The 12,461-nt window shown below is 39.6% G+C and overlaps 1 protein-coding gene across 4 annotated transcripts in view; it reads left to right on the top strand.

The window, feature by feature from the left end:
- LOC140716571 (THAP domain-containing protein 5-like) overlaps positions 1-12,461 on the top strand; it is a 32,864-nt gene that overhangs the window by 9,253 nt on the left and 11,150 nt on the right. For 2 of the 4 annotated variants that reach the window (XM_073029412.1, XM_073029411.1), the window contains exon 2: positions 1,833-2,025. The exons of the other annotated variants lie outside the window; for them this stretch is intronic. In XM_073029412.1, the coding sequence (XP_072885513.1) occupies positions 1,833-2,025 (193 nt within the window). The remainder of the gene's footprint in view (positions 1-1,832; positions 2,026-12,461) is intronic. 4 annotated transcript variants of the gene reach the window in all.

Here is a 12,461-nt window from a genome sequence, read left to right as displayed (position 1 = left end):
GGTATGCATTCCTTTGTCTTACTCTTCCTGAAGTCCACAATCAGCTCTTTTGCCTTACTGACGTTGAGTGCCAGGTTGTTGCTGCGACACCACTCCACTAGTTGGTATATCTTGCTCCTGTACGTGCTCTCGTTTCCATCTGAGATTCTACTGACAATGGTTGTATTGTCAGCAAATTTATAGATGGCTGCTATGCCTAGCCACAGAGTCATGTGTATATAGAAAGTAGAGCATTTGACTAAGCACACACCCCTGAAGTGTGTCAGTGTTGATCGTCAGTGAGAAGGTACCAATCCGCACAGGTTGTGGTCTTCTGGTTAGAAAGTCGAGGATCCAGTTGCAGAGAGGGTACAGAGGCCCAGGTTCTGCAACTTCTCAATCAGGATTGTGGCAATGATGGTATTAAATGCTATGTATATGTATACTTGAGAAAGTTAGGGGTGTGACGCATTACTGATATTCGGGTAGTATCAGTACAAAAGATTAAATTCCTAACCAGTTTCTGGTGAAACGTGAAGAAAATGTGTAGTGAATCTCAAGTATGTAGACCAGGGTACATTTCATGATGTTTACTGTAGTTGCTCAAATCACTTCTGTCCTTTTTTTTCTCCCAAGTTCTCTCAGTAAAGTTACTTCAAGACCAGTGCCAGTGCTAGACCATCAACTGTGTGACAGTAACCACAAACCTGAGACATTGCACTCTCCAGTTGCAGAGGGAGGTACAGAGGCCCAGGTTCTGCAACTTCTCAATCAGGATTGTGGAAGTGATGAATTAAATGCCGAGCTATAGTCGATGAACAGCATCCTGACATAGGTGTTTGTGTTGTCCAGGTGGTCTAAAGCCATGTGAAGAGCCATTGAGATTACATCTGCCATTGACCTATTGTGGCGATAGGCAAATTGCAATGGGTCCAGGTCCTTGCTGAGACAGGAGTTCAGTCTAGTCATGACCAGCCTCTCAAAGAATTTCATCACTGTAAAAGTGAGTGCTACCGGGAGATAGTCATTAAGTCAGCTCTTAGGGACTGGACACTTTCGAATCCTTCTCTAAATCTTTGCATTTTTAAGCAGTGCCCATAATTGGATAAGATTCAACAGATGGAGCCAAACTGATAATTGATTATTTGCATAACTTGTTTCTGCATTCTTATAACTTTTAATGCAATAAAGGTTTCTATAACCTTTAATGTATTGTTAGTATGTCCCACCACTTTCATAATCCCAGTAAAAATTTAGTATTTTTCATTTGGTCTCACACTTATGACATATGCTGCATTAGATTTCATTTTTTTTGTCTGCAGTCCTGTTGCTTAGAATTTGCATAGTTGATGCTTGATTGGAAATCTTTCACTTGCATGCCAATGTTCTAATAAAATTATAACATTTGATTAAATTATAATTTCATCTCATGTTCCTGATATTTATTGCATATTTATTATCATTATTTCTTTGTTTTTGTATTTTCACTTTGTTGTATTTTGCATACTTTGAATGCCCAGTTGGTGTGGTCTTTCATTGATTCTATTATGGTTATCATCCTATTATGGATTTACTGAGTTTGTCCACAAGAAAATGAATCTCAGGGTTGTATAGGGTGACATACGTACTTTGATAAAAAAATTTACTTTGAACTTTTTGAACATTAGAGTGGGATTGAATCATAGAGAAATCCTTACAGTAAATGTATAAATGAAGTCTTAAGAGTGAGTGCAGAAGAGCGAATGAAAATGTTTCTTTAACGATAAAAGATTTGAATAAGCTATTGCTTACACTGGCAGGAAGAGTCCCATTTTTTTGACTCTCACAGAAGCAACATTTTTGTTTTGATTGAGGTTTCCATCGAATGACAAAGAAAGACTCGCGCAGTGGCTTTCAAATATGAGAAGGGAGAAATGGGTTCCATCGCAGTACCAGTACATCTGCAGTGAACATTTTACTCCTGAAAGCTTTGAATGGAGGTGGGGAACACGATACTTGAAGGCAGATGCTGTACCTACAATTTTTTCTTTTCCGGAGCAGCCTACGGTATGTTTGCTGGCAATTTGCTGCCTACTCCAAAAGCTGGAATACTACTGCAAATGGATCTGATTAGCTTCGTATGTAGTGCATGGTGTAATTGAACACTAGTGCATCAAAGGAGAAGGTACACGTTAAAGCTTTAGTGTCTTCTGACCTCATTAGCTAAGTGAATTTGTTACTGCAGAGTGATTCCTAGGTGGGTTAAGGCCTAGGTTAATAAACCTGAAAATGTGAATTCAAATCCCACCATACATTGACAATTTGAAGTCTTTTGTTTATTAAGCTGGAAATAAAAGGCAACTTTCTGCCAGCCTGTTTTTATAATCTCAGCTATATTGCCCTACCTGCTTTGTATTAGACCCAGGTGTTCATAGTTCAGTGCATCATGGGGTGCCTCTGATCTAAGAACTGACATCTCCATTGATCACCAAATCCAGAGAATTAATTTTATGGCCTTTTTAAAAAAATAAAAATAAATCAGGTATAGCCGCTAAATAAACCAGTCTGAAATGTGTACAAGAATTTATAACCTGAGACATTATATCAAGAAACATTACTTTTTTGAGATTATTTTAGCCAAAAGGCTAAAAAGGATATTTGTTGGAGAATCAGTGAACTTTGATAATCAGATGGATTCCAAAAAAACAAGCTGAAAAAGAGCCAGGTTAAGCTATTTTGATGTAACAAGAGTCTGCAGCAAAGTGTGATTATCATATTTCTGAGGCTAGCCTTCCAGATTACTCGAGGTATATTTTTATAAAGTGTGTTTATTCCAGAAAGCACAAGTTCTGAAGTAAGGCAGCTTTGATTTTGAAGAAGAGTGGGAACAATGAAGAACTGAAATTTTGTGCCCATAATATGGTATCCTCAAGAGTTGAGATTAACCAGACTCCTTTCTTGTTGGACTCCTGAATAGAATATTGAGGGATTGTTCATCATATTTGTTTGAGCTCCATGAAATATCTGGGCCAAAGTGGACAGTTCAGAGTCAGTAGAGTATAAATTTTGGTTGGTTTGTTGAAACTTTGTAATGCTACAGAAGAATATCAGCCTGTGTTGCAGACAGATTTGCCCATAATCAGTAAAGGAAGAATAGAGGTGAGGAGCAGTTCAAAAAGACTTCTTGAAAAGAGCTCATGAAAAAGAATCATTGATAAGAACTAAATTTGATTTTAGATCAGTATTTCGCACAAGAAGACAGGCATATAAACAAGTGAAAAGAACAAATTCAGAAATAGAAAGAAACAGAACTGTTACCTCAAATAATCAAGGGAAATGGAAGTTTTTTTTTAAAAATGAGAATTTATCAAGAATTCAAATGTGAAAACAGGTTGAGATTGAGGTAGGTGTGTTGAATGGTTTCTCAATTAATTCTGCAGGTTGTCTTATGGTCTGTGCACAGATCTGGCTTAATATCTTGCTCAATTGTACATTCTATTTCAATTTACACTTTTGATGACTGGAGGACAGCTGAGAGACGCAAAGCCTTTTTGTTTCCTGTACGTTCAGGCAAATACAAACTGGGTTTATATCTGTTAACAGCCAGCTTATCAGTCTGATTCACAGCTCTTTTACTGAAGAACCGGCTACATGTAATTTGGAGAGACTGACTCCACTCCTGAATCACATGTGAATACAAGGTAATATTGAGAAACTAAAACTATGTAGGTCAGTAAAATTTGGATATACAGAGTTATTACGGTCATGGTTAATTTAGACTGCTAGGAAACTAGCATTTTATTTTGCATTTCCCACTGGGTTTAAATACTGACATGCAAGAGCAAAGAGTACAATATTGTAAAGTGTGCTAGTTCAGTTGTGTCTTTTGCTTCAAAGTTTAATCATTTATAGTCTAATAGAATTACATAAGGTCATTTGATTTGTCATAGTGTAGCTATTAAATTTAAACTGATTATATAAATCCCATTTCAAAACAAAATCCGCAAATTGTACGGTGCCTTTCTATACCATTCCTGACAACACTTTGAAAATAAATACTTTTGATGGGAACTGCTAACTGATCTGGGTAATGTTACAGCTCGATAAAACTCTGATTAGACCACACTTGGAGTTTTGTGCTTGCTCAGTTTCACCTCATAAGAAGGATGAGGAAGCTTTAGAAAGAGGAGATTTGCCAGGATGCTGCCTGGATTAGAGAGTAGGTCTTATGAGGATAGGTTGAGCGAGCTAAAGCTTTTCTAGGGAGAATGAAAGGTGACTTGATAGAGGTGTACAAGATGATAAGCATAGATTGAGTAGATAGCCTGAAGCCTTTTTCTTGAGGCGGAAAGAGCCAATATCTGAGGGCGTAAATTTAAGGTAATTGGAGGAAAATAGGGGGATGTCGAAGGCAATATTTTACACAGCGTGGATGGTGTGTGCGATGGGCTACCGGGGTGGTGGTTGAGGCAGATTCACAAGGGACATTTAAGAGACTCTTAAATAGGAACATAACTGGTAGAAAAGGGAGCGCTATGTGGGAGGGAAGGGTTAAATTGATCTTAGTGCAAGTTGGCATAATATTGTCACTGAAGGTCTTATACTGTTCTATGAAGGCACCAGCAAATTCTTTGCCTATTGCTGGGTATTTTGTAGATCAAATTAATCAGAGGAACTAAGTTATCTCAAGAAAATTGATGGTGCTGTTGACAGTGAAGACGTTGATATTGATGAGTTGGTAAAATGGATAGAGCAGAGTGATAGTTTAAGGGAATTGGGAGATTCTCAGATTCCTGTAAATAATGAGTTAAGTACCGACTATGTCTGTGACTGCAGTGTGTTTGAATAATGTCTCATAGCTGCTTCTTTGGAGCAAGATAAGGGTTGAAGTTCACACAGATCCATATAAGATGTCTCCTGATTCTTCACTCGTTTTGGTTTCGACAAAAGGCGGTACCTTATGGAAATTAGACAGGACATTCCTTTCTTAATTAAAGTGTCTGGAGTATCTATCAAACTGATTGTTCTTTTGTATCAATAGTCCATTGACTTGGCTGGAATGCTTAACAAACTGTTCTTTTGTATCGGTGGCCTTATAACTTCTAATAATTCTGACATCAGGCAGTGAACTTATTGAACCACCAGAGGGATGAGAATGCTTCTCCCCCTGATGTTGGGACCGAGTTCACTCGCTGGCTGAACTTGAAGAAATAAACAGGTGAAAAGATAAGTAAGGATCTGTTGTGCTGTGGTTATTTGGTCCTGCATTTTTTAAGTTTACAAGAGGCATCCTGGTAAGTGTGAAATAGTGCAGTAATAAGGGTAGGACAAGCGCAGTGAATGGCGGGGCCCCCAAGAGTAAGGAGGGAGAGAGGAAGCTGTACAAGTGCCAAGGATCCCTGAAGATGGCAGCACGGATAGATAGATGGTAAAGAAGGCATACAAGGATACATGCCTTGTCTGGATGTGGAATACAAGAACAGGGAGGTTAAGGAACAACATGTACATTTACGATGATTGCACTGGAGAGATTCACCACAATGTTGACGTTAGGAGGAGAGTCTTTGGAGGGTTCTGTTTTTGTTGGAGTGAAGGAGGTTGAAGTGGGACCAGGCAAGGGTAAATTTTCCTGATAGAAAGGCAACTAAAACTAGAGGGTAACGGATATGGACAAGCTGCTTAAGTAAAGGATTAGGATAACTCTTTCACCCAGAGAACATTGGAATCTGGCATACGTGGAGGGAGCGAGTACTCATAACATTTAAAACATAGAAAACCTACAGCACAATACAGGCACTTCAGCCCACAATGCTGTGCTAAACAAGTACTTACTTTAGAAATTACCTAGGGCTACCCATAGCGCTCTATTTTTCTAGGCTCCATATACTTATCATGGTAAAACCCTATCGTATCCACCTCCTCCACCATCGCTGGCAGCCCATTCCACGCGCTCACCACTCTGCGCTTTTTTAAAAAAAACTTACCCCTGACATCTCCTCTGTACCTACTTACAAGCACCTTAAAACACTGCCCTCGTGTTAGCCATTTCAGCCCTGGGAAAATGCCTCTGACTATCCACACAATTAATGCCTTGCATCATCTTATATACCTCGATCAGGTCACCTCTCATCCTCTGCTGCTCCAAGGAGAAAAGGCCAAGTTCACTCAACCTATCTCGTAAAGCATGCTCCCCAGTCCAGGCAACATCCTTGTAAGTCTTCTCTGCACCCTTTCCATGGTTTCCACATCCTTCCTGTAGTGAGACGACCAAAACTGAGCACAGTACTCCAAGTGGGATCTGACCAGGGTCCTATTTAGCTGCAACATTACCTCTCGGCTCTTAGACTCAATCGTACAGTTGATGAAGGCCAATGCACCATATGCCTTCTAAACCACAGAGTCAATCCTGCGCACCAGCTTTAAGTGTCCTATCCACTTGGACCCCAAGATCCCTCTGATCCTCCACACTGCCAAGAGTCTTACCATTAATACTATATTCTGTCATCATATTTGACCTACCAAAGTGAACCACTTCACAATTATCTCGGTTGAACTCCATCTGCCACTTCTCAGCCCAGTTTTGTATCCTATCAATGTCCCACTGTAACCTCTGACAGCCCTCCACACTATCCACTAACACCTCCAACCTCTTTGTCATCAGCAAATATACTAACCCATCCCTCCACTTCCTCATCCAGGTCATTTATAAAAATCTCAAAGATCCAGAACAGATCTCTGAGGCACACCACTGGTCACCAACCTCCATGCAGAATATGACCCGTCTACAACCACTCTTTGCCTTCTGTAGGCAAGCCAGTTCTCAATCCACAAAGCAATGTCCCCTTGGATCCCATGCCTCCTTACTTTCTCAATAAGCCTTGCATGGGGTACCTTATCAAATGCTTTGCTGAATTCCATATACACTACATCAACTGCTCTACCTCTTTTAGATTTAAGGAAGATCTAAAAGAGCATTTGAATTGCCAAGGATCAACTACTGGTAAATGAGGTTAGTATGGATACAATGATGAATAGGTACTTGATGGACATGGAACTTGCATTCTTGTTTTTTTTTGCACGGTTTTGTCTTTTGCACGTTAATTGGTTGTGTAGCTTTTCCATTGATACAGTTGTAGAGAAAATTAATGTCAGGGTAGTTTATGTTGTCGTATATGCACTTGGATAATAAATCTACTTTGAGCTTTGGTTGGCCAATGGCCCAATTCTTTCCTGTGTGACTTTGAATAAAGGAGGCATTCTTGTTGTATTATATTCAGATACAATGTGACAACTCCTTAATCTATAGTATCTCAACAACTTTCCAATACACATCTTCCCTGTGTTGATTTTTAAAACATTTATTCAAAGGAAGTGGACTTTGCAGGCTGAGCCAACAATTAAACACCCATTATTAACTGTCCTTGTGCAGGTGGTGCTGGTGAACTGCCCTTTTAAAACACTACAGTCCTTGAAGCATTGAGTATGTCAACAATGTCGTTATGGAGAGCACTAGGTACACCTGCAACGCTGTTGTGGAGGGCGTTGGTTATGCCTGCAACACTGTTGTGGAGGGATTCGCAGGATTTGGTAGAATGACAGTGATGCCAGTTTTCTAAATGTGTTCCTTGGTATCAAAACTTGTGTTTGTACATTGGGAACTTATGCAGGTACTAGTTAATTATTGACTATAACTGGTTAATTAATTACAGGCAGAGGTGTGAAAGCAGTTAAATGTAAATCAATTACTATAATATGTGCTGAATACCTCTCATTCAGTAGTTTTAATTCTCAGCTTTGTGAAAATAATCCAATAGAAAAGTAGCGCACTGTACCCAAGTTTAGAGTCAATGTCAAGCTTTTTTTTGTGATCACAGCTATAAAATTAAAAGGTGAGGGGTTTTGAAAGTGTCAGAACTGTAGCTGTGATCAAACACATCGAATAATAAAGGATTTTCTGTGCAAACAGTTGATGTTTCAAGAGAGGTTTATGTCCCAGTACAACAACCTTCACTGAGTTCTTCGGTAGGTGATAATTAATATTTACAGATGTTTAGTTTTTAAAAAATCTTCTGATACCTAAAGCTCAGCAGCATATTTAAAGGAGCTGGTTCCACTTTTGACTGCCTGGTCCACACGTCCCTCCTCACAGATCTCCCACCTGGTACTTACCCCTGTAAGTGTAAGTCCCTACACCTCCTCTCTTACCACCATTCAGAGCCCCAAACAGTCCTTCCAGGTGAGGCAACACTTCACTTGTGAGTCTGTTGGGGTCATCTATTACATCCGGTGCGGCCTCCTCTACATCGGCAAGACCCGACGCAGATTGGGGGACAACTTCATCGAGCACCTCCGATCCGTCCGCCACAACAGACAGGATCTCCCGGTTACCACCCACTTCAACTCTGTTTCACATTCCCATTCGGATATGTCCATACATGGCCTCCTCTACTGCCATGATGAGGCCAAACTCAGGTTAGAGGAGCAACACCTCATATACCATCTGGGTAGTCTCCAGCCCCTTGGTATGAACATTGAATTCTCCAACTTTTGGTAATTCCCTTCCTCTCCCTTCCCCCATCCCACTTTCACTTTGCCTCCTCTTCCAGCTGCCTATCACCTCTCTCATGATTCTGTCTTCCACTACTCACAGTACTTTCCCCTTACATTCCTTCTTCACCTCTCCTGCTTATCCCCTCCCTGCTTTCCCTCCCCCACCCTTGATCTTTCCTCTGATTGGGTTTTTCACCTAGCACCTTCCACCCTCCTTCCCCACCTTCTTTACAGGGCCCCTGCCCCCTCCTTCAGTCCTGACGAAGGGTCTCAGCCCGAAATGTTGACTGCTTGTTTCCATGGATGCTGCCTGACCTGCTGAGTTCCTCCAGCGTGTTTGTACGTGTTGTGTGTCCACTTTTGATTTATTGTAATGCCAATGTTAGTTTGTCGTATTGCATATCTCAGCTGTTAATGATGAAATAAAGCTTGCTGAGGAATGGTAGGGGTACATAACTTCCTAACATTCTCCTCAATTCATTTTGGTCATAAAGGGCTGGTATTCTTATGTTTGAATGGTATTTGAAATACAGTAACTCCAATTTCATATTATATAGTTTCTCCACATTTCTTTTGAAGGCACTGACTTTCACTCTCTTGGGTGCAGTTGTGGGCACCTCTGTTTGGGTGCCCTGATTTTGGCTCCTAGACAGGTGGTGGCTTTAAGGGCAGAATCTAGATAATGATGCAGAATACTAAGGGTTGTTTGTATGTGAATTTTTTCCCCTGTTTGGATAAACAAATCCCATGTGTGATTAGAAGAATAATAAAAGTGTTCAGGCTAACAATTGTCTTGTGTCACTGTAAATTGCCACAACCTATGGACTTGCTTTCAAGGACTGCAACTTACATTCTCAAAATTATTTATTGCTCATTGATTGTCAGTCTTCATGTGTAGTTTTTCATCGATTTTTTAAATTGTATTTCTTTATTCAGTTGTGAATGCATGGAAGAGAATAAATCTCAGGGTAGTATGTGATGACATTTAAATTTGTTAATAAATTTAAAATTAAAAAAATTGATAATTTACTTTGAACTTTGCAGTTGAAAAACTGAGGAAATAAAACACATTGCAGAGTAGAATTGAGGAAGTATACTTTCAGGAGGCAAATAGGTGCTTTATATCCACCTCATTAACTAAATAATCCCATCTTCCAGTTAGTGGTCTGTAGCCTTGTAGTTGGTGCAAAATGTGCCCAACCAACTGTACAGTGCCTATAAAAAGTATTCACCACCTCCTCTTCCCCCCCCCACCCCCACCCAAAGTTTTCATGATTTAATGTTTTACAACATTGAATCACAATGGATTTAATTTGGCTTTTTTAATACTGATCAACAGAAAAGACTCCTGTGTTAAAGTGAAAGCAATTTTCTACAAATCAGTCTAAATTTATTGTAATTATTACAATTCTTAAACACAAGATAATTGATTGCGTAATTACTCGCCTGCTTCAAGTCAATATTTAGTAGATGCACCTTTAGTAGAAATTACAGCCTTGAATCTATGTGGATAGGTCTCTATCAGCTTTGCACATCTGGACACTGCAAATTTTTCCCTTTCTTTACAAAACTGCTCAAGCTCTGTCATATTGCATGGGGGTTGTGAGTGAACAGCCCTTTTCAAGTCCAGCCACAAATTCTCAATAGGATTGAGGTCTGGACTCCAACTTGGCCACTCCAGAACATAACCTTATAGTTTTTAAGCCACTCTTGCGTAGATTTGGCTTTGTGCTTGGGGTCATTACCTTGCTGGAAAACAAATGTTCTCCCAGGTCACAGTTCTCTTGCAGACTGCATTGGGTTTTCCTCCAGGAGTTCCCTGTATTTTGCTGCATTAATTTTACCCTCTACCTTCACAAGCCTTCCAGGGCCTGCTGCAGTGAAACATCCCCACAATATGTTGCAGCTACCACCATGCTTCATTGTAGGGGTGGGGTGTTTTTGATGATGTGTGCTGTTTGGCTTTCACCAAACATAGCATTTATTTTGATGGCTATGCAGCTCAATTTTGGTTTCATAAAACCATAGAACCTTCTTCCAGCTGACTTCAGAGTCTCCCCTATGCCTTCTGGCAAACTCTAGCCAAGATTTCATACGAGTTTTTTTTCAATGGTGGCTTTGTCTTTGCCACTCTCTCACTAAGCTGCATCTGGTGAAACACCTGGGCAACAGTTGATGTAAGCATAGTCTCCCCCATCTCAACCACTTAAGCTTGTAACTCCTCCAGAGTTGTCATAGGTCTTTTCCTGGCTCACTAGACCCCTTCTTACACAGTCACTCAGTTTCTGAGGGTGGCCTACTGTATGCAGATTTACAACTGTGCCATATTCTTTCCATTTGATGATTCATTTAACTGTACTCCAAATGATATTCAGTGACTTGGAAATTTTCTTGCACCTCCTGATTTATGCTTTCAGTAATCTTTTCGAGGAGCTGATTGGAGTGTTCTTTTGTCTTCATGGTGTAGTTTTTGCCAGGATACTGACTCGCCAGCAGTTGGGCCTTCCAGATACAGGTGTATTTTCACTACATCAATTGAAACACCTTGACTGCACACTGGTGATCTCCACTTAACTAATTATGTGACTTCTAGATAGATAGATAGATACTTTATTCATCCCCATGGGGAAATTCAACTTTTTTTTTCCCAATGTCCCATACACTTGTTGTAGCAAAACTAATTACATACAATACTTAACTCAGTAAAAAATATGATATGCATCTAAATCACTATCTCAAAAAGCATTAATAATAGCTTTTAAAAAGTTCTTAAGTCCTGGCGGTTGAATTGTAAAGCCTAATGGCATTGGGGAGTATTGACCTCTTCATCCTGTCTGAGGAGCATTGCATCGATAGTAACCTGTCACTGAAACTGCTTCTCTGTCTCTGGATGGTGCTATGTAGAAGTAAAACCCATTGGCTGCACCAGTGATGATTTTGTCATATTAAAGGGGGTGAATACTTGTGCATCAATTATTTTGTGTTTTTATATTTACAATTAATTTAGATCACTTTGGTAGAAATCTGTATTCACTTTGACATGAAAGAGTCTTTTTGTCAGTGTCAAAAAAGTCAAATTAAATCCGTTGTGATTCAGTCTGGTCATACAGTAAAGCATGAAAACTTCCAGGGGGGGTGGTGAATACTTTTTATAGGCACTGTATATATGCAGGGAGCTTCTGCCTCAACTATGATGCAGTCATAGAATTCTATAATACTGTAGCTGTTTGAATGAAAGCTCCAATAGTGTGAGGTATATTTTTCGGTCTCTACTGGATAGTTATTCTTCATTTATGAGGCAAATAGTGGATGGTAGTATCTATTATACCATAGCTCCATAGACCATGGACCATAGTTCACTGTGATTGAACTTGGTTCTAATCTTTCATATCTAAGCACAAGCACTTTCCACCAAGTTAAATTTGTAATTGGAAAGCCTTGATTTTTTTGCCCCCATTTCATACCCAATATAACAGTAACCACAATTTAAAAGAAAATAATAAGTTGTAAAGCTGTGTTCTGAAGTCATAAAAGATGTTGTAAAATAAGTTTTTTTGGGGGGTGGGGGAAATAAAGGAGATAATAAACAGAAATTCAATGATTCTCTCATCTCCCTCCCTTAAAGTGATGTGGTCAAGTGGTAAAGTGCTTCAGTTGTTACCTGGATAACCTAACACAAAATCAAATTGAGAGGTACTTATAGAGTAGATAATCAGGTGCAAATGTAAATTATCAGAAGACATAAATATAGTTTAAAGGAGGTTTGAGGGATTATTTTTATTTTTATTTTACTAGGTGTGTGAATGTTCTCCTGGAGTGGAAGCAGGTACAATAGTAATATTTAAGATGTATTTGAATAGGCAGGGAATAAAAGGATATAGACCATGTGCAGGTAGGTGGGATTAGTTTAGATAGGTATTATAGACATCGTGGGCTGTAGGGGCTGTTCTTGT

The sequence above is a fragment of the Hemitrygon akajei genome, chromosome 25, assembly GCF_048418815.1.
Source record: "Hemitrygon akajei chromosome 25, sHemAka1.3, whole genome shotgun sequence".
Taxonomy (NCBI): Eukaryota; Metazoa; Chordata; class Chondrichthyes; order Myliobatiformes; family Dasyatidae; genus Hemitrygon; species Hemitrygon akajei.
Note: the sequence above shows the minus strand (reverse complement) of the source record. Positions and strands in the feature narration are given on the sequence as shown.